At 47.0% G+C, this 20330-nt stretch overlaps 1 protein-coding gene across 3 annotated transcripts in view; it reads right to left on the bottom strand.

Annotated features, from left to right (window-relative positions):
• Positions 1 to 348: 348 nt before the first annotated feature.
• Positions 349 to 20330, bottom strand: part of AGAP2 (ArfGAP with GTPase domain, ankyrin repeat and PH domain 2) — a 1175901-nt gene continuing 1155919 nt past the window's right edge. For all 3 annotated transcript variants that reach the window (XM_069653347.1, XM_069653346.1, XM_069653345.1), the window contains 2 exons: positions 9541 to 9796; positions 349 to 7028 (listed from right to left, as the gene is read on the bottom strand). In XM_069653347.1, the coding sequence (XP_069509448.1) occupies positions 6822 to 7028; positions 9541 to 9796 (463 nt within the window). In that variant the 3' untranslated portion in view covers positions 349 to 6821. The remainder of the gene's footprint in view (positions 7029 to 9540; positions 9797 to 20330) is intronic.

A 20330-nucleotide genomic window follows, 5' to 3' on the forward strand; every position in this document is an offset into this window, starting at 1 on the left:
CCTTTGAAGAGGATACATTCATACCAAATGTCATAGGGCCATTAGAACTATAAAACATTTGGTGAATGCGCTGTACCAAACCATACAATCAATGCATGTCGGTTTCCCAACGGATAAATATACTCCACGGAAAGCCGGGCCCACACTTCTCCGCCACGACATATGCCCTATACCTTATTATTAAAACCCTACAGCTGTGAAGAAACGCAACAAGAACAAGAGTAGCTGCCTCTGCACAGTCATGTACTTTGTAATTAGGTTTAGGTGGCGGGGGGAGCGTAGGCTGCGCCGCTGACAACTACAGCAAGCAAAAGACAAAAGAAGGGAATAAAATATCACCAGGCTTGGTTTTTATCAAAATCACTGTTTTTATTTGCCTTAAAGTTCACATCACAAATCTTAATTATATGTTTGTGCCCCACTGAGTACAATTCAGCAGGGCCAATCTCACTTTGAACCCCAGCAACGTCGCCCCAGGCGCTCTGGTCTTTGAGAATTCCCCCCTCCCCCCTCGAAGAACAGCCGACATCAAAAAAAATAAAATCAACAATATAACGAACAAAGTCGGAGACTTCTTATCTTTTATAAATCTTATATTACATCACTTCATCTTTGCAAAATAGTTTCGGCAACAAAACACCTATACAAATAGTTTTCATTTTTATGTATTTTCTTTTTTTAAACTATTTTTTGGAGCGCGTCTTGTTAAGAGAGTACTGTACGGTAAATTCAGCAAACAGCACCTGATCCGGTGAACCAAGCAGATGACCCTTGATTTTAGCTTCTCCATGTGACCGTGTGATCAGAACCGCTCAGGCCAGGGCGATGGTTGCGTTACACATGGAACCGTGGTGTGAGGGACAAGAGACCCCGAATGTGATGAATGTGCTTGCTAATACCAGGTCAACTGAAAATCCAAGCAGAGGAAAAATGGGATCCCAACATCAGTAGTCAACAGCTTTGGAAGGATCAGACGATTGTGTGTGTGTAAATATCATGGGAACTCAAGTCCATGGATCCCCAAACGCCTGTGAACATCCCTCCAAATGAGATGGTGGGTCATTGAGTGAGAGCATTTATGGATGAAGGGCAGGACCATACCAAGGTCATAGATCGACCCTGAAGAAGAATGCAAACAGGTGCCTATTACAAGTATGTTATGTTAAGTTGATTTATACCGCATACGCTACCATTTTCGTGGTTTCCAGGTGCTCAGGCCTGGTGGGGTGGTGGGTTTCGATGCCTGTTGGCACTTGCAAGCAGGGTTGAATTGATTAAATTAATTTGCATACTTCAGGCAACTGAAAAGGAGGCTTAAGCATAGAAACACAGCAGTAATTAGATTGACGTGCTGGTTGTGGGCAACTATGCTGGACGCGTGTTGCTGGTCACAAAAATAGAATGTGAATGTAGCCTAAAACTGAAAACATGTGACATCCACCCAGCTTCCAGGGCTTTCGTTGCAGCCTATTTCTGCCCTCGTAAAATTACTCCTTAAGGAGCATGTCAACCAAATTATGACATGTCGAGGGAAACCCCATCATTCGATGGTCACAATGTGCCGTACTCTTAGAGACCAAACTTGTGCCTAATAGGGCTCTAGCTGGCCTCGGAAGTCATAGTTTCGGCACAGACACATCGAGGGGTGTTGCTAGGTCTGGAAAAGATCCGGGGCTACCTTAAAGTCAGGACTCAGGGCTAGCTAACCTTTTGTCCGGGGCTACAACCAAAAGACCCGGGGCTATAGCCCCCTCAGCCCTTCCCTAGCAACGCCTCTGGGCAAATCCATTGCAAAAGGCCGTCCCTCGACAGTGGTTGACTTCCAACTTGCTCATTAGAAGAAGCGGGCAAGGGATCATGTCAAGCAAAGGTTTAATTAAAGGCCACTTGCCTCACCTACATCTAGGAGTTGGTAAAGCGGTTCTGTGGGAGTGGGACCTTATCAGCCACAAAAGTTACAGGAATAGTGAAAGTAAGCCTTCGAGGATATAGAAGATATTGGGCCAACCCGATCCTGGAAATCTGGCAAATGAAATGGTGCCCCAGGGACAGGAGCCTGTGTGATCAGACTGACAGCAGAGCATCCATTTAAGGAGCTCCATGTAGAGTTCCTCTAACACCAATTTTGTTCTATGTGATTTTGTCGAAAGAGATTCTCTTGAACTCGATTTTATGGAGAAAAGTAGTTGTGGTAGATTTTGCCACAAATTTATGCGGGGCAGACTATTCACAAGCCCCCCCATAAACCCACTACATTATGTAGTCATCTATTCACTGAAGCCCACCCCACACATATATTTGCGGCAGAATTCGTTAAAATAAATTTGATTAAATTGAATACAACTAAATCTGCCGCAGCAAAACCATCCCTATCCTGTTAGGGGGAAAGTAAATAATTATATTTGGTGGATGGGGGTCACTTTTACAATTCTGTTCAAGGGGTCTCTCATGTGAGGCAAAGCCAGGCCATTCCAGCAGCCTCATCAAGAGCAGGAGATGCACATTTAAGGGGCCAACCTCTATAGGGACACCACGCTTGATGAAAACATCTGCTTTTTCCGGCAGCCAGTGGGTTTCAAGGTGTTTTTCTATTTTTTGCAATTCTTCTCCCTCAATAGCATTCCCAAGGTTGCTCCTGCTCTGACTATTGTTGCGTTCATAATAGCACTTTTGGATGTGAAATCCTGCCTTGCTCACATCCTGGTTCCAGGCCACCGTAGATGGTTTTGTGGTTCCCCCTACATTTTCAGTTTAGTTTTTCTGCATCCTAGTCCTGTTAATCCCTGCTTTTTATGATGGCATAGGACTCAAGAGAGGGGAATGCAGTGGTGCAAAGGATTCCAGGAAACATCTGCTCTGAGCCTGGGTGCTGGTAGCATCAGTCACTTCAGACCAGCCAGAGCTGCCAGATCACACCAGGACATGGAGAGAATGGTGCACATAACACGGTATTCCCTTAACAGAGACCAGCGCTCCAAGCACACATCTTACTGTACAAGAATAAATCAATATTGAGCCACTGTTACAGGTCTAAGTCTTACATTGTCACAAGTACTAGCCAAGAGAGAGAGAGAGAGAGAGAGAAAATGATGCTGGAAAGCACACATTTAGACACACCGCCACGTCCGCGTCATCCACGAAGAGCTCTTCTGCATTGGCTGTTTTCAGGAGATTTCAAAAGGCAAAGTACACTGTTGTTCGGAGCTGATAAACAGATTTGCTTTTTAACGCAGCAGTAGACATATTTAGCGGGGAGCGACTTTTACATTCAGAAAAGACACGGTGCACTGTACCATCAAGTACCACAACACCGCCTTACATGAACAAAACCAACACTTCAGCCGACGAGCCACCAACCATCAAATAGCCTGGGGAATTTGCACATTTTCACAAAGTTTGCCTCTTGGGAAACATGTACTTGTGTTTCGCTTCAGATAACTTGTGCTGCATATTATTGCGGCATTAACACACAAGTTCTGGCTTAGCCATCAATAGTCCGCCAATCTGACCGACAATAGGCTTGAGTGAAGTGCAGGCCTCTGAAAGGCTGTGGGACGTTAATGGCCAAGCCTGCCTGTGAAAGTGGGTATTAATGCCATTAGCACCCTGGCCTTGTGGTGCCCGGCATGCTAAAAGTGTGTATGGTTTAAACAAAAAAGAAAACATTTCCATTGCTGAAGGAGTGCCCCTTCATCAAAACGAAGGTTTCCCCAATTCAAGATGGCCACCATAGAGACTTGACAGGGACTCGGGAGTGAGTCCCTTGTCCCTATCTGCAGTGGGCAGGCTTGATGGGGAAGATCTTACTGGACAGAGAAGGTAAGTGTGAGGAGAGAGGACTGCAGGAGGGGTAGAGAATGCAGGAGGTCAGGCTGTGAAGGACATTGGCATCCTTGGCGTGGGGGAGCCAGAAGCTCCCTCTGAACACAGGCTTTCACTGTCCCTTCACGCCCGGCATTGGAGGGAGCTAATTAGCTGGTTCCCTTGCGCCAGGTGCAATTAACCATATCTTAAGCCCCGCTGAAATAGCGTAACCAGTTACATTTATGTTTCAGAAGCCTTTATGGTTTCAAGGCTCTTAGGCAGAGTGCCATTGGGTTGGGTAATCATGGCTCCTGTTTTGAAACTTCTTAGGCAAAAGCAAAATGGGTGATGGCTGCCAATGGCTGAAGATAACTTAAATCAAAATGGTGATTGGTTAGGTGCACCTTGAAAGGATGTTGCTAAATTGTTTGGGGAAGCGGGTCCTGGTAGCCAGGTTGCATTAGACCAGCATAGTCAACCAGGTAAACAAAATGAACAAACCATAGTGTGTGTGCCAGTGGCGGACTGCACACTTACCAGTTCGGCAATTACCTTTTGGGCTGCACCATGGAAGGCGAGAGGGCTGCTCTGGTGTAACTTTAAGGAGGCCTCCCTTTGTGCCCCCTGCCCTTCTCCTTCCCTCTAAAGCCAGCCTCTTCAACAGAGCCAAGGCCATTGAAAAGCTTACATTAACATACCTTCAGGGCTTGTGATCACCTCCATTATATGGACCTCGGATATCCACGAGTCGTCTGCATCTACCTGCTCCATGCCCCCATGTAGAACTCATACCGCACGGCACTAGGGACATGTCGCTCAGATCTGTACTTACTTTGCAGAAAACGTGTTGAGGTCCAGGCACGGCCAAACCGTTTTGTCCCATTAAAAGGGCTAATATAAAAAAAAAAACAGCAGCAAGAACATCAACCCCGGTGCTGCTTCCACTGGGTGCAGAAGTCCTCTTATTTTCTGGGAGTGCTAATGAAAGCAAAAGTGTTTCACAATGTTGTGTGTGCAGAGGAATAGTTCAAGATTGGTTCGCACAGGCTGGAGTCGCTTACTGGTGGCCCTCCCAGAATGCCCCTGTTGTGCGCCATTTAGAATCAGTAATTTTTCCCTACCCTTCCGGATAGATAAGGTTCTATAAATGACAGAAATCAGGACATTGACTTCCAGTAATGGCACTGCTTATGCACACTACTGTACCATACACCTTACTGCAGACTACATATGAATCGCGCAATACTGGGCCAAAGCCCGCAGCGAAAGACTGGTAAATGAAAGACAGCAGTCACTAGAGCTGCCAAGGTTTCACATACATAACTTAACAATTGCCTTCTCGCCAATCGAAGGCTTAGGAAAAACAGTGTTACCAAGTTGAGGCCAGCGGGAGGTACTCACTTCTGCTCCGGAACCCCCACACCTCCACTCTCCTGGCTTCCTCTCCTGCCCGCGCCATTTTGTGCCTTCTCGTCTCTTTGTGAACTTCATGAAACAGATACATTTACCCTGTGTACCCAGCAACATTACACTGTCAGTTTGGGTGGGGCCAAGATTTGCGCTCCCCGTGTTTACGCAGCAGCTTATTTCGAAAACTCAACTTTGATTCTAGCATTTTAAGCCTACCCCTATGGCTAAAACACACTTCATTCTTTGCAGCGCGGGTTGTGGGATTCCTCCTGCTGGGCCAGTTCTTGCCCCCTAACCCAGTTCCCCAGCCAGCAGAAGCAACGCAACCCTGAACCTCTTCAAGGTAACAGAATTGGTGTACAAGGTGCCCGGCACTGCCGCAGCCTGCGCACTTCTAGCCACGGCTTCATATGCGGGACTCTATCGAGAGCTCCGACCGTGCGGGTGGCCTGGAAAGCCAAGATGGCCCAGGTCAACATAGTGCCACTGCTCTGCACAAAGCTGTCAAAAAAGGAATGTTCATCGCATTTTCAGAAACTCTCAAATCGGAGTAAACCCATTGCTGATTTGTTGAAGCAACGTCTTCACCAACTGGCAACTTTAGACCCCAAATGTCACCGCTTTCATAGTCCTTTCGGAGAGAACCTGACTTCACTTAAGTTCATGTCACCTGCTGGGCAGTGTTATTTCAGGAAAAAAGATACGTAAACCTTGAATTGTCACTTTGCACGTGCGTGCAAAACTTAGGTCAATTTCAACACGTCCCACCACTTTCAAGCAAAAGAATACATCTTGCTCTGAGCTCTCTGCAAAGTATCCATTTTAAGTGCTGTTCTCCAGACTTCTGAACCACCTCTTGACGTAGGAGTTGTGGTTACCATCTAACTTGCCTCAAGTTACTCTGGCGGCCGCTGCACAGTAACCTGCCATCCGAGTCTGGTGAACGAGATATTAAAATGTCGCCATGTAGAGGGGCCAGACATTCAGGATTCTCAGCAAATTCAAGCACGAGGAAATGCTCCATACAGACTCTCACCAAATCCTTGCTGACTTAAGAAAACAAAATTGGAAGTTACTATCCAATGGGCAGGGCCGTGGCCAATTGCGAAATAACTCCTAAGCGTAGAGCTTTCAAGCGAGCCTGCGTGTGGAACAATCTAAAGTGCATTTCTTCAGGGCAGCTTCCCTGGGGCTCAAGGCTCTGTCTGTTAGCAAGGTCCAGTCAAAGAACAGCTCTCACGTACGTGAAAGCGGGGTGCGTGCACTGCCACACTCGTGCGCGGCCACGTCCATGCCGGGCAGAGGCCACACCTCATTGGTGACATGTAAAGCTGCAAAACGTCACTCTTTTGATTCCCCATCTGTTTGTATTTCTGTTCTGACAGGGAAATTGGGTGGGATTTTGTCAACTTTCAAGTAACCAGCTGGGCTTTCCTCTAAGCCCTGCTATCGTCCTCACATACAGATTGCAGCTCTAACCAATGAAGTGTCCCACTGAGGGCCAGTCAGCTGGGCACTGCGCAGTTGATGACCTGGCTGGCTGTCTTCTGGCAGTAGGTTGGTGAATGCTCTTGTGGGAAGGTAAAAGCTGTTATTCGTTGGCTGGTTCATACCAGAGCAGTCCGACTGTCAGTCCGCCCCATGCTAGTGGTGCTGCTTTTCCGCCGGAGGATGGGGGTTGCCACAGTGCTGAAACAATCATTGGGGCAGCCATGCTGTAAGAGGATATCTACACATTCCTGGCTTCCGGCTTGCTTGGCGTGGTATAGGGCAGTGTGTCCATAGGCATCTCGGGCTTTCACGTCAACGCCGTACTACAAAATAAAAATAAAAAGGGACAACAAAGTTAAAAGGTATATTTTGGGGCTGTTTTATCACATTCCAAGTGACATTATCACATGCATTAATGCCGTGGGCGGATAAGGCGTGGCAGCTTATTGCCCAGGTTTGCTTCTCTCAGACATATCCTTGGTATCACACATTCCCTGGTACATTCTACAGCAGTGATAGACAACCTGTGGCCCTCCAGATGTTTGATCCTACAGCTCCATACAAAGCATAGCCATCAATGAGGGTTCATGGGAATTGTAGGCCAACACATCTGGCGGGGCGCAGGTTGCCCGTCACTGCTCTGCAGCATTTCCATCTATTGATGATACCAAATCCTGCATATTAAAAGAATTAAAAAGTCTACCAGATCTTTAACCTACAAAATCACTCTGGAAACTTTGGCTGCACAAGATGGGGGTCTAAAATGCAGACACAGGTAAGACAACAAAGAAACTCTGGCAAACAGTAGAAGAGTTTCTATGTAAAGAAGGAGTGATATAGATTAAATAAAATACGACTGAAAGGGATCTGTGTGATCAATGCGACCATACATAATTGCGTCAGCTGAAAATGCCAACTTCTTTTTATTTTTAGTTTTTCATCAAACCCACTTTACACCACATAGATATGCGGGTGAGACCCCCAAAGCCCCTCCATATTACTATAATATCCCATACCTCCCACAAATATATGTGGTGTAAAAGGGGTGTTTAAAAATAAATTCGGGCATTTCGGCCGTCGCAATTGTGAGGGCAACATTTTGGGCCATTTCCACTGAAAGTACTTAAACTAGAGCTAAATGTATCCCGTTCAGCTCAGCAGCCAATGACAGACCTGCCGTGATTATTTTGACTGGTTCTATGCAATGCAGTAGGATGACTGGATGGTTATTGTACCCATCTAACCAAAGTGGCTGGGAAACGGTAATCTGAGAGGGGGCAGGGTGGACAAGAAAAACAAACCTTAAATATACAAATGTAAAGAACAAGTATTATTCTTTACCATATCTGCCACAGCCACATGTATGCCATGCTTGAACGGTTGAGGAAGCAGGAGCAACATTTGAATACCAGTTACACATAAGAATTCTGGGCAACTCCGTGGTTTGCAGTATTGGCCTTGAGAAAGCTGGAGGGCGAAACGTGCAGGCCTTTTTTTTCGATGGCTGACTAAGGTACAGATAAGGGTGATTTGCTTTCCATTTGCTAATGGTTTTCCTATAGCTTAGCGAACTGATGATTCACTAAATGCCAGAAACTGCAGCAATACATGCATGCAGCTCCTTTTTTCTATAACCAGAAGCACGTTATTTTCGGTTCTTCCTCAGTGGCTTCTTGAAAGCACTTAGTCCTGACATTCTCCTATTTATCCATAAAAAAACATAAAACGCAATTTCTGGTACTCACTGACATGCGTCTGCTTGTTTGCACATCTAATGGTGCATTTTTTACCCATCCTTTTTAGTTTGTCTTATTAGGTGGTGCTTTAGCGCCACCTATAAACCAAAACTATTGCATAAGGGTAGATAGAATATGAGAAGGGACAAAAGGCTTGTAGGTGGCGTTTGGTTATTTGCCCACCCATTGGCTGTCCATTGCCATGCTAATCCCTGTGGCCATTCTCAACCAGTTCCTGCCCCTTCCCACCAAAACACCTCCTCACATAAACTATTTGAGCTCACTTTAAACACGCTTTACCATCAAACTTTGCACTTAAAGTGCATGTCAGTATTTTTTCAAATCAGTCTTCTGAAAATTAATGACTTAATTGGAGTTGTAATCAGGCTACTTGTGTAATAAAAATGTCTTTACCAGGACTGCCTTCAGCCACTCGATTAATAAGCACTATGCATGTCCTTGAGTGAAGTCTTGTTAAAAACCAGCATTGGCAAATGCAACCATTTTGGCTTGTTTTATAAGTATTGTGCATTTACCAGGCACTGCTCTTAGATGCCCAGGTACTTGCACATGTTTGCATCTGCTAGCAGCAAATGTCAGTTAATAACACTAAGGCAGGGTCTGGCAAGTGCTTTTCCCATGGCTACACAAAAGCTCAAACTATTGGCATTTCCAATGCTTATTTTCTTTGCATTGCAGTTCTTCTGCCGGAACTGCTAGGCAGGTTGGCAACACAACAGTTTAATCACCTGATTATTCGTCATTTTATCTCAATCACAACTCCCCAAAGAAACCACAAACCCTTTCTCCACCAGTTGCCAACTGACGTTTGCTGTGAATTTCACTCCGTGAGAAACATCAGTGTGTCGACATGTTCTACGGAATGCAATACTGGTCAAAGTGTTAGATCCCGAAATTGTTTCTTCTCTGGGATATTCCAAATAGCTGCAATGAGCTATCCCAAAACTCGTTGCACCTGCCAGAAGTGGACCAGGCCAAGATCTACCAAAGGGGGACATTCACAAACACATGCGGCCCTCCCTCGCTTGTGGGCGATGCGGCCCTCCCTTCCCCATGGAGGCGGACGCAGGGGACGCACCCAGACAAGCAGCTGCGTGATGACCACGTGGGGCAGCTGACAGGCCACGTGCAGGGAGGAACGCTTGTCTTTGTCCCCGGTGCTGAGGTTGATCTGCTCCTTGCTGCTGTGCGCCAGGAGCACCAGGACCGTCACCAGGTCTTTCTCGAGCACGGCCTTGTACAGCTGATTTCCCAGCGGGATTTCGGGGTTCTTGAGCGGTGCCAGAAACAGTCGTTGTTCGTACTTGGCTCGGATCCAGGATTCCCGCTCTTCTCTGAAATTCAAAAAACAACGTCCCCTTTAATTAGAATTCAACAGCGCCCATTGCACAGAGCATGACCACGTATTCAGAACAACGGATCGAATACATGGAATTTACAATGAACATTACATGATATAGAGATGCTGCCTAAACACACACAAGGCATATGCAAAGATTCCATAAAGCCTTTTGCAGGCGCGCGTGCATTTCCAGACTGGGCTTTCAAGTCAGCCCCAAAGATACTTCCATGCTATGCAGTGATAAAGCTATATGGGAAAAGGCCGCCAGGGGGCAACATTTCCACACATTTACAGACCCATGAAAATCAAGCACTTTGCCCAAATATTCTCCAGGACTGGAGCTAGAATAGTAATTAATAACCCTCCAAGAATATGCGGGGGAAAGCTTTTTGGGGTGCAGGGAAAACAAATCGCCTACCTGACGACTTTTTCCCAGGGGCCATTTTCGCATAGAGCCGTCCTGAATGTGTGCATCTATGAGTGATTTCCAAGATGCCACCCTTCGCTGAACAGCTGTTTCCAGTTTCCACAGGAAATGCAAAACGTACATATAAATCAAAGAATATTTGAAAACTCACAGCTGCTATTCCACGACTCCCACACAGCGACCTCTACTAAAGCCTCCCAAACGTAGCTACCTGCCCTGCCTGAAGGAGAACATATTAGCCTGTGTCTCTGGCGAGAGACTCTGTACTTGAGTTTTTCGTGACTGGTCTACGGACCCTTTTACACAGATAAGGCCAATCCGTGGCCTCTGCCGGGACACGACTGTGATGCGCCCCTGAAAAACTGTGGACCTCACCGGGCTTGGGTGTCCTAATATCCTCCGTGCCAGTATTATCGCATGGGCAGTTGTGTGCTTCGTTGGCTGGTGGCCTAAAATACTATAATTGGTGAATGGCAGGATTCTGCCTGCTGAATCCGAAGGATGTCCTAGAGGGTGCTCGCGTGTTAATGGACCAGAGCAAGTTTCACAGCTGAACCTTGTTCTACTGATGGATCCGCATATGGTCCTGTCTTCTGCCTGCCTCAGGAGATGAGGGCCAGAGAAGTCAAATCCACTCTGGCAGGAAGTCTGGGATTCCTGCGAGAATTCACATCTGCGTGTTTGCTCCGTAAATAGTCTGGGAATGTTTGAATGTGGTGATCACCAGTGATTGGGTGGCCGCCAAATCTTTGAATGGATTCAACCTCCCAATTGGAAGCTGAGCATCCACTCAGCTTCCAGTATTCATATATAACCAAGAAGGTTGCTCTTCGACTTTGTCTCCCCTCGGGGTGGGTCGCAAAACACGGAAATAACGCAAAATAGACAGAAAGTGTGAAGAACCCTTGCTATTGCAGCTCGCCAGCAACGATTTGGTGAGGAAATATCTGCACCGCTCGGCGCATGCCGGACTTCATAAGAGGAGCAAGGGGACTGGCAGATCATTGGCCCCTTTCCCAACCTGGTGGGTACCGATAGGTTGACAGGCTGAAAGGACCCCAACTTATCAAGAGGTCTTGCTGCTCATCCCTAGTGGAGTTGTCATGAAGAGGCGGGAGCACCGGAAAGCCATGAGTGTCGGTCACTAACAGCACCAGAGTTCTATCATTAGAAAACCCAGAGCGAGCCAGGACATTACCCCTTTCATGGACATTGGAACATGTTTCCATCAGTTGGTTCTGGAAACGTAGCCTCTGAGAACTGCAAAGCTGCACCGTAGCCCTGCTCCAAGATGTCCTCTTCCCTCCTGTTCTGCGCGTTCTCCAGTGGGCCAGTCATCATCCTGCTTACATGCAGCACTTTGCTGTCACTCTGGGACCTGTCACAGAAGACCTGCAGGCCAACGTTCCCCTATGTGTACTTTGACTCTTTAAACTTACGTTTGGCATATATCATTTGCCTATTGCAAATGCAGGCCTACGCCATTGACCCCTAGCCCTAGCATTGCGCCTATCTTTAACACTCCGGGGCTCTGAAGCCTCAGGAACATTTCTCGCTCAGCCAATTGGAAGCTGAGCTGTCTCTCTCATTCATCCACATGAAGGAGAAGGTTTCCTCTCATTACCGTGGTCGCTAAGGTACCAGAACCTTGCCAAAGGCATCCCATGGGATATTCTTCAGTCAATTATCTTGACAACGGATGCCAGCCACTTGGGTTGGGGTGCAAGCTTGGGAACTCTGGAATCCCAAAGTCAATGGCCTAAAACTAAATCGATAAGATCCCCCAACTTGAGGGAACTTTAGTGGTAGCCCAGACCTTGAGGACCTTTGTCCGGTGCCTCCAACAGAGAGTGCACTCTTACACAGACAACAGTGCAACAAAATCCTATATAAACTGTCAGGGGGGACGTCAAAAGTATCTTCCATGAGGAGGCTGGCAGAAGAGATCAAAACAGAATATCCTGTCAATATCTGCAACAAATGTTTACGGCTCCATGAAAATAGTCGCAGACATGCTCGGTCAGATGTTCCTCTTCTCCATAGAACTCAGGGTGTCCATCAGTGCATTTGCCTTGATTTGCTCGACTTTTGGATTCATTTGCAACTCAGACAAATTACATATTGGTATCATTATTTTTCCCCAGTCCCAGGAGGAATGTAAGGGGTGGGATGCATTACAGATAACACGGCACAAAATGGCTTTCTCTCATTTTTCCCTTAGTCCCCAGAACACTAAGAAAGATACAAACATAGGAGGTGGAATTGAGACTGGTGCTCCCCCAGACGCCCAGCTAGATGTGTGTGTGTCTCTCTCTCTCTCTCTCTCTCCTTCTGGGGGCTTCAGTGTCTCCGGAGGTAATTCTCCAGAAAAGACTTTAGAGAGGGGAGAACATTGCATGTTCCACCTCAAGCTCTCGGCATGGAGGTTAAGTGGCCGGACCGCCAAACGTAAGGATTATCTACAGAAGCTACAGAGGCAATACTAAGAGCTAGGACATAGGATGTACCACCATCACTGCTCCTCTTTTCAGGTGTGATGGGCTGACCGCCATTATCATGCTTCATTCTGTGAACCCCCTAGACTCCTGGATTTCCTACTGGAGGGTTTCGAAGGGCCTGGTGGTCTTAGCCCTTAATGTCCAGTGGGTAGCACTACGGGCATTTAGAAATTCTTGGGGCAGTCTAGCAGTTCACAAGGAGTTGGACTCCAATGTCCTAAGGGGGTTTATACAGTTGAACGCTCCAAGGAAGAAGCTAGTTCCACCACGGGATGTGCCCCTTGTGCCTAATTGCTTCAGGCTCCATATGAGCCTCTTGACCAAGTGGACATTGAGTTCTTGTCGTGTGAAAGACTATTCCTCGTAGCTATAACTTCTATTAGATGATTAAGGATTTATGAGCTGCATGCCACAAATCCCACTCTCTCACAATCCTACCTGACTCATTGAGAGAGAGAGATCTGATTGTAACCTCCAGGGTTATCAGAAGGTTTACAGCACGATCTTAATCTAGTTCTGCTCCATGTAAGAAGGGCGATTCCCATTCATCAGGAGAGAATTGTCTTGTTCGGACAAGCCACTCATCTATTTGTAACATTTGAGAAATCTAAAAGAAGAACTAAGCCGACTATTTCACTGGTCAGTCAGAGGATACACATGCCAATATCACAAACTCAATTCCCCTCCCAAACACTGATCATTCAGGGCAGGTGGGTGGGCAGTGGCCTCTTGGGAAGAAACGGTGGTGTTCCCGCAACAGGATCTTGGCTCACCCCTTCAACATTCATTTAAGATTATAATGTTTCTGTGCAAGGGAATGACGCAGTTGGTGGTATTATATAGTCAAAGTCACAATAAACAGTGTGCTGCATTAGCATAATCCCGGTAGATGTATCTTTGTGTACCTGTCATATCTTCAAATAGTACAAAGGTGATAAGCGAGGGGGGATGAAAGGAAATGCCTTAATTATGTACGATAATCCCCATTACGGCCACCCTTTCATCGCCTTACTCACATGCCACCTGCCTGACCCACAGGGGTGCAAAAGGCCCATGTCTTGATCTGGGTTTACTCAGAAAGCTACGGGATGGCTGCAAAAGGGTATCAGGTAATGTTATCCCTACCAATAACATCGCCATATATGTGGTCGTCGGGAACGGCCATAGGCGATATTATTAGTGGGGATTATTTTTGAGGGAAATGGGACGGGGGGCTGCGGTGGTGTCCCCAGCTCCCTTTAAAATAATGTGGAGGTTGCAGGGGTGTCCCCCGCAGGTTTAATGGGTTAATATCGCCACAAAAATATGGCACCATTCTTGTATGACAATATTTTTGAGGGGCTATTAACACATGGAACCTGCCAAAGTTGCACTCATGAAGGACCTTCCTCAGGTGTGAAGCACCCCTGGCCTCGCAGTCTCCTGCGTTCATAAACACTATTGGGAAAACAGGACTCCTGCTGATTGGTCTGCCCCCTGAACCCCAGACCTGAGAATGTAACTCTTAACAGGGTCAACATGATTATTCTGGAACCTGTGCATGATGTTTCTATTAGAAACGCCTACGTGAGGACATAATTACATATCGGGCTGGCTGCCCCAGCCATATATTTGTTGTGCAAGGCTGATATGAATAGTCAATAATGTTTTATTGCAAGGACTGTGGAACCATCACTCGCTTGGTCTCAAACATGCATCTACACAATACGTAGAGTGAACCTGGCCTACCACACAACCATGCGATGTGAGACATCTTCTGCAAACATTTCACCGGCATGGAACAGGTCAACTGGGTGGTCTCCTGGTAGGCACCAATAACCCCACACAGCCCATAACACCTCAACCCAAATAAACAATGTGGGTATAATCATAGACTCTGATCTTTCTTTGTATCTGCATATCACCAGTCACATTACAGGATTTAGGAGACCAGAAAGCCGGTAGAAAAAGACGTCCTTTCCTGGTGTTTACACAGAAATACACAGCAATCTAAACCTTTGTCCTATCAAGGGTTTACTGCACCAGTAGCATATACCTCGGTGCTCCAGTTGACCTAATTTCGAGACTCTATAGAGTCCAAAGCACGGTTATCTGAACCCTCCTTCCATTTGGTTTCAGAGACCACATACCTCCATCTCTCATCTCGCTAAACCAGCTACCAGTGGGCAGGAGAACCGCCTCCACAGTCCTAGGCATCCTCTTCAAAGCAGTCCAAGGAGAGGGCCCCATTTTACTACACGTGAAACTAAAGATTCACAAGCTTTCCGTTACCTTGGGGCTGTCCGACTGCCCTACACTGGTAGCCCACATTTGCTCAAAAAAGAATTTAGGTGGATCCTCCTCTCGCCTAGCTCCTCGGCTCTGGAACACCCCCCTCCCACCCACAGACAGAGCCATGACTGAATGTGCAAGCTTTAAGAAATCCTTCAACACAGGTCTCTTTCCAATTTGGCAAAGAGCCAAGGGGACCTTCCAGGTCAAGACAACTCTACTTAGGGTTGTTACATGCATTAGGTCCTCCAGCTATACCCCCTGCAGTCACTCCCATGATCTTACCAAATACCGTAACATACAGCTAAGTGCTACCATGTGCACGCCGCACCTGGGATCTCTGCTCTTACACTCCAAGGGGCAGCTTTCATAAAACAGTGCAACCCAAACTACGCGTATTTCGACCCAGCGTTGATTCGCTCCCATATGAAAGCCACTCGCCAGCCACCACAGCAACCTTTCCTCCCACCACCATGTCAAGAAACCAGAGGCTATGTTGCCGGATAGCTGTCGAACCCACCTCCTATGCCCAGCCCATCCAATCCAATCACAACATTTCATACTAAGATGCCGCACATGGCCTCTCACATCTGTTGTCCATAAAAGTTACCCACACATGTACACCACCCCCGTACTCCCTGTGGACTTGCAACCCACCTCGCTGAAAGGCGCCTTGATCAATGCCAGCTCAGCAACCGCCCATGCCTTGGACATCCTAGACCTCATCACGACTCACAATTTAGACGTCCTAGCCATCAGCGAGACATGGCTTCACCCAGCCTCCGGTCCTGTGCTATCACTTGCCATCCCCACTGGGTTCACCATACTAGGAGTAGACAGGCAGGATCTTAAAGGAGGTGGGGCTGCCCTAATTCTCCCTCAAATTCAGGGAATGCCCTGCCATTCTAGAGGGGAAGTGTGACCTTCTGTCCTTTCAACTCACCACCTCTCCCACTACTTCAATAGCCCTCAACCTACTTTATAGGCCCCCAGGTCCCATAGGCTTCTTCGAAGAAGACATTGTCCACCTCATCAACACTAATCTCAAACCTACTTCCAAAGTCATTCTCCTAGGCAACATCAACCTGGTCCTAAACGATCCAGCAGACCTTAACGCCTCCTCTTTAGCAACTGCATTACAAAAATTAGGCCTCACCCTCAGAGTCAACACCCTACCCATGCCAAGGGCTGCACCTAGGCTGGTTATGTGATCTGAACTGAGTGATTAACGTCACAGACATCTCCCCATGCCCCTGGTCCCACCACTTTGTCGTGAGTTTCGACATCCCCCTGCCACAGGACAAGTGTTCTGCTGGCACTCTGATGCCAGCTACTTGGTCTAGAGGTTTCCACAAAATTACTGGTGATAGCATTACCCCCCTCCTTGCTAACCTCCACACTGACCACCCTATCCCTTGGACAGACAACCCAACAGCACTGGCTGACCTTTACAAAGAAACACTAGTGGGCGCAGTTAACACAGTTGCCACCACACAAGGCTAAAACTCTCTCCCACACCAACTCATGTTTTACAAATGACCTTCAAATCCTGAGAGCTAAGAAGCGCCAGGCTGAAGCATCTTGGATAAAACACCAAACTAACACCCTTAGAGATCTATTTAAGTCTGCAGCTAAATCCTACAGACTAGCCATTACTCAGGCTAAAGCCTCTTCATACAACAAGAGAATTGCTAAAGCTAACTCCAACATGAAAGAGCTCTTCTTCGTCCTCAAGGAACTAGAAGCCCCAGCATCTGCCCCCCTACGCATCACTAAAGATGAAACCTAGTGCATGAGCATCCAAGAATCCCTTCTAAAAAAAGTGGCCACCCTCCAAGACAAAATTGCGATTAAACAAACCTCTGTCACAACCCCGCCTCCCTCGCTACCACAGTCTGGCATCCCAAAATTAGACCCATTTCAGTTCCGTCGGGTTTCGGAAAATGAAGTAGGTACCATCCTTAAGAGTCTTAAACCCTCAAGATGTAAAGGAGACACATGCCCTGCCGCCATCATTAAAAAATGCACTGAAACTCTCATCCCTTTCATCACCAGCTTTGTCAAAGCATCCTTCACATCCAATACGGTTCCCATCTCTTTGAAGGAAGCCTGGGTCCTCCCCCCTCTTAAAACAACTCTCACTTGAGCCAGCCACACCCAACAACTACTGACCCATCACCACAGTCCCATTCCTACTCAAGATCCTTGATAGGGCTGCTTATCTTCAAATCCAACAATGCCTGGAATCTAACCAGATACTGGGTCTACGCCAATCAGACTTCAGGCCTGGTCATGGAACAGAATCTGCCCTTTTAAACCTTAAAGATCAACTGGACTCCACCAGAGACAAAGGCAAGCCTGCCCTCCTCATCCTCCTACTAGATCTCTCTGCTGCCTTTGACTTGATAGACCACAATATTCTCTGCCACCACCTCACCTCAGCTTCCAATTTCTCGGATAATGCATGTCCTGAGTAGCATCCTTCCTGTCTGACAGACTGTGCGTGTCTTCTTGGACACCGCCCATGCCCCCCCTACACCCATCTCTTATGGATTGCCCAAAGGCTCTTGTTTCTCGTCGATACTCTACAACATTTTTACCAAAACTTTCTTTGACCTCCTGGATTCCATCAGGCATAACCTAAACCAACTATGCCCATGATACTCAAATCTTGCTACCACTAACGGGTAAGCACCAGGAGGACTCGCACACCCTAAATACTATCTACTCAGGTATGCAGGCATGGATGGCTACTAACGGCCTTTGCCTTAATGATGAGAAGACTGAGATCTTGTTAGTTGCCCCCCCCCATCAATTCTTAGAAACCCCCCACCCCCAATATGCCAACTTCAATATTGACAACTTACAGATTCCAGTCTCCACCTGGGTAAAGACCCTAGGAGTCTTCCTTGATTCCTCACTCTCTCAGACAGGGCAGGTCAATGGTATCGCCACATCTGCTACCTACACGACAAAACTCATTAATGTGGCCAGACCTTTCCTAGCCCCAGCCAACTGCCTCACTGTTGAGAGAGCGATCGTCTGAGCTAGACTGGATTAGTGCAATGCCTTCTTTGCTGGCGCCTCCACCCAGAACATTCACAAACTTCAAGTGATACAGAACAATGCAATCAGGGCGGCCCTCGATATCCTCAAAAAAGACCAAATCTCCGAAGGAAGAAGGAATTCCCAGTGGCTGAAAATTAAGGAAAGGATCATTTTCAAAACTCTTTCAATCACACACGGATGCCTGTCGAACCCTCCCCCACCGTACCTCACCCAAAGCTTTGCCAAAGCCCAGTCTTCCAGGCCCATCAGAAGAGCCTACCCCCACAGAGTTGTCCTGCCTAAATTCAAGCTTGCTAGGGGTGGAGGCTCTAGCTTCCCCGCTGTGGCCGCTCGACAATGGAACTCTCTCCCACCTCACTTGAAAGAAGAACACATCCTACTGGGCATTCAGAAAAGCACTGAAAGCCTGGCTGTTCACCTAGTGCTACTGACATTTCCTCTCCTGCTACATGACCTCAAACCTTAACTCTCCCACGGTGTAAGAGCACCAGGCTGTAACAGCGCCTCGATACCCACAGGTTTTGAGCACTTAATAAGTGTACAAATAAATAAATAATTGCACAGTGCTCCCATAACTGATGACTTCTCTACACGCTTTGCTCTACATTGGGGAGGTCAATGATGTGCTGCTGTAAATACCTGTGTGTCTGGCATTGTAATTATTAATATTAATCTCTTACTGTAGATTTGCCTCATCTTTTATCAATTCTCAATGTCCATTGTAAGACATTACGCTTCTAAATCTCTGCTTTTGTTCTATGCCTGTATTTTCATTCTATGTTTTATGAAATCACCTCATAAAATGGTTTCGTGGCCTATCCAATCGGATCTTTTGGGGTGATTTCTCAAAGAGATGCTGAAGTGATGTGGCATAAGTATGTTTGGGGTGACATATTTTGCCTCTGCTAAAGTGTGCATTATCAACTTGCAAAGCAAGGCAGGAGCAGAAGTAAGCAAAGAGTGAGAGACACGCTGTGGGGACTCCGCCTCGCGAGATCTCATACCTGTAATCTCGTGAGATCTCGCGGGAGCACGAGGAGCGCGAAGAAGACAGGAAGCGGAGCAGAACGTTGCTGGAGGCTGTAGGAGTCAGTCAGCCTCGGCACTCCTCCTGCCCGAGGATCCCAGTCGTTGGGTTTAGTTAAAGAGGCCCCAGAAGTTAAAGAGGCCCCAGACAACCAGAGCGTAATACCATGGCTGAGGGCAGCCTTCTGGGTGCTCTGGTTGCCACGTGTGTGAATAATAACACACTCAACAGCAGTAAAGCCAACTGCATTACTTGGACAGCTCCAACAGTGAGTACCTGCGCCAGCCCTGCCGCTGGACTTATCTTACCCTCAGTTTCCATGTTACAGAAGGTGTCTAAATAAACACCCTGTCAAACCTAAGCAGCGTTGCATCTTTTCTCCAGGCCACCACACACGCTGACAATGAAAACACATGCAAGCATTGCACAGCATGGTGGGGCACGGAGGGAGGGTGCGCTACTGTGGAGGAATACCACAATGGGAGCACCTTGACTCCTGAAGATGTATTCTTTTGTGGAGTGCATAACAAATTGAAAAGATGCTTCATTTTTTCCAGCAGTCGTGGGAATTAAGACTGTAAACTCAAGAGTAGGTTTTTATAGATATATAAATAAAGTCCATGGTTGGGAAAGTCTAGGACATACATGGACACATTACCAACACAATGCAACGCAAGGGTAATTTAATGACGCAGGGTACACAGACCATTCTAGATGCACAGAATACATTCTGCGTGCAAACATGGCAAACACCATTCCAGGACATCACACAGGTCCCACAGTTCGTACATGTAAATTCACCCTCATGCAGAGGCCATGCAAGCGTGACTCTTGTAGGGTGGTTTTTGATTTCTTTTCCCCATTACCTTTTACGGTTACCCCACATTCACCTGCGTACACAGCTTGCTTTCCTAGATTTTAACCCAAGGATTTATAGGGGGCACCTATAAAATGCTATCTGATCATTCTGGCCTCCACACTTCCGAGGTTCCCCGAGCACATCGTGGGGCCATCACACAACCATGCACACACTAAATCTCGTACTCTTCTCTAAGATGCTAGGAATAGCCATCACTGGAAAATACTTGTTATCACGAGAGGTCTTATTTTGCCCTCTTTCTGATCAGCCTTCAGTCTCACACAACACCAGTCATACCACATGAACCCTCACTTATACCACCACATCCCATCTGCCTCAAATCCATTGTAGAGTCCCAGGCTCTGCATCTCCTCC

The sequence above is a fragment of the Ambystoma mexicanum genome, chromosome 3q (genome assembly GCF_040938575.1).
Source record: "Ambystoma mexicanum isolate Mex_15411 chromosome 3q, UKY_AmexF1_1, whole genome shotgun sequence".
In the NCBI taxonomy this organism is placed as follows: domain Eukaryota; kingdom Metazoa; phylum Chordata; class Amphibia; order Caudata; family Ambystomatidae; genus Ambystoma; species Ambystoma mexicanum.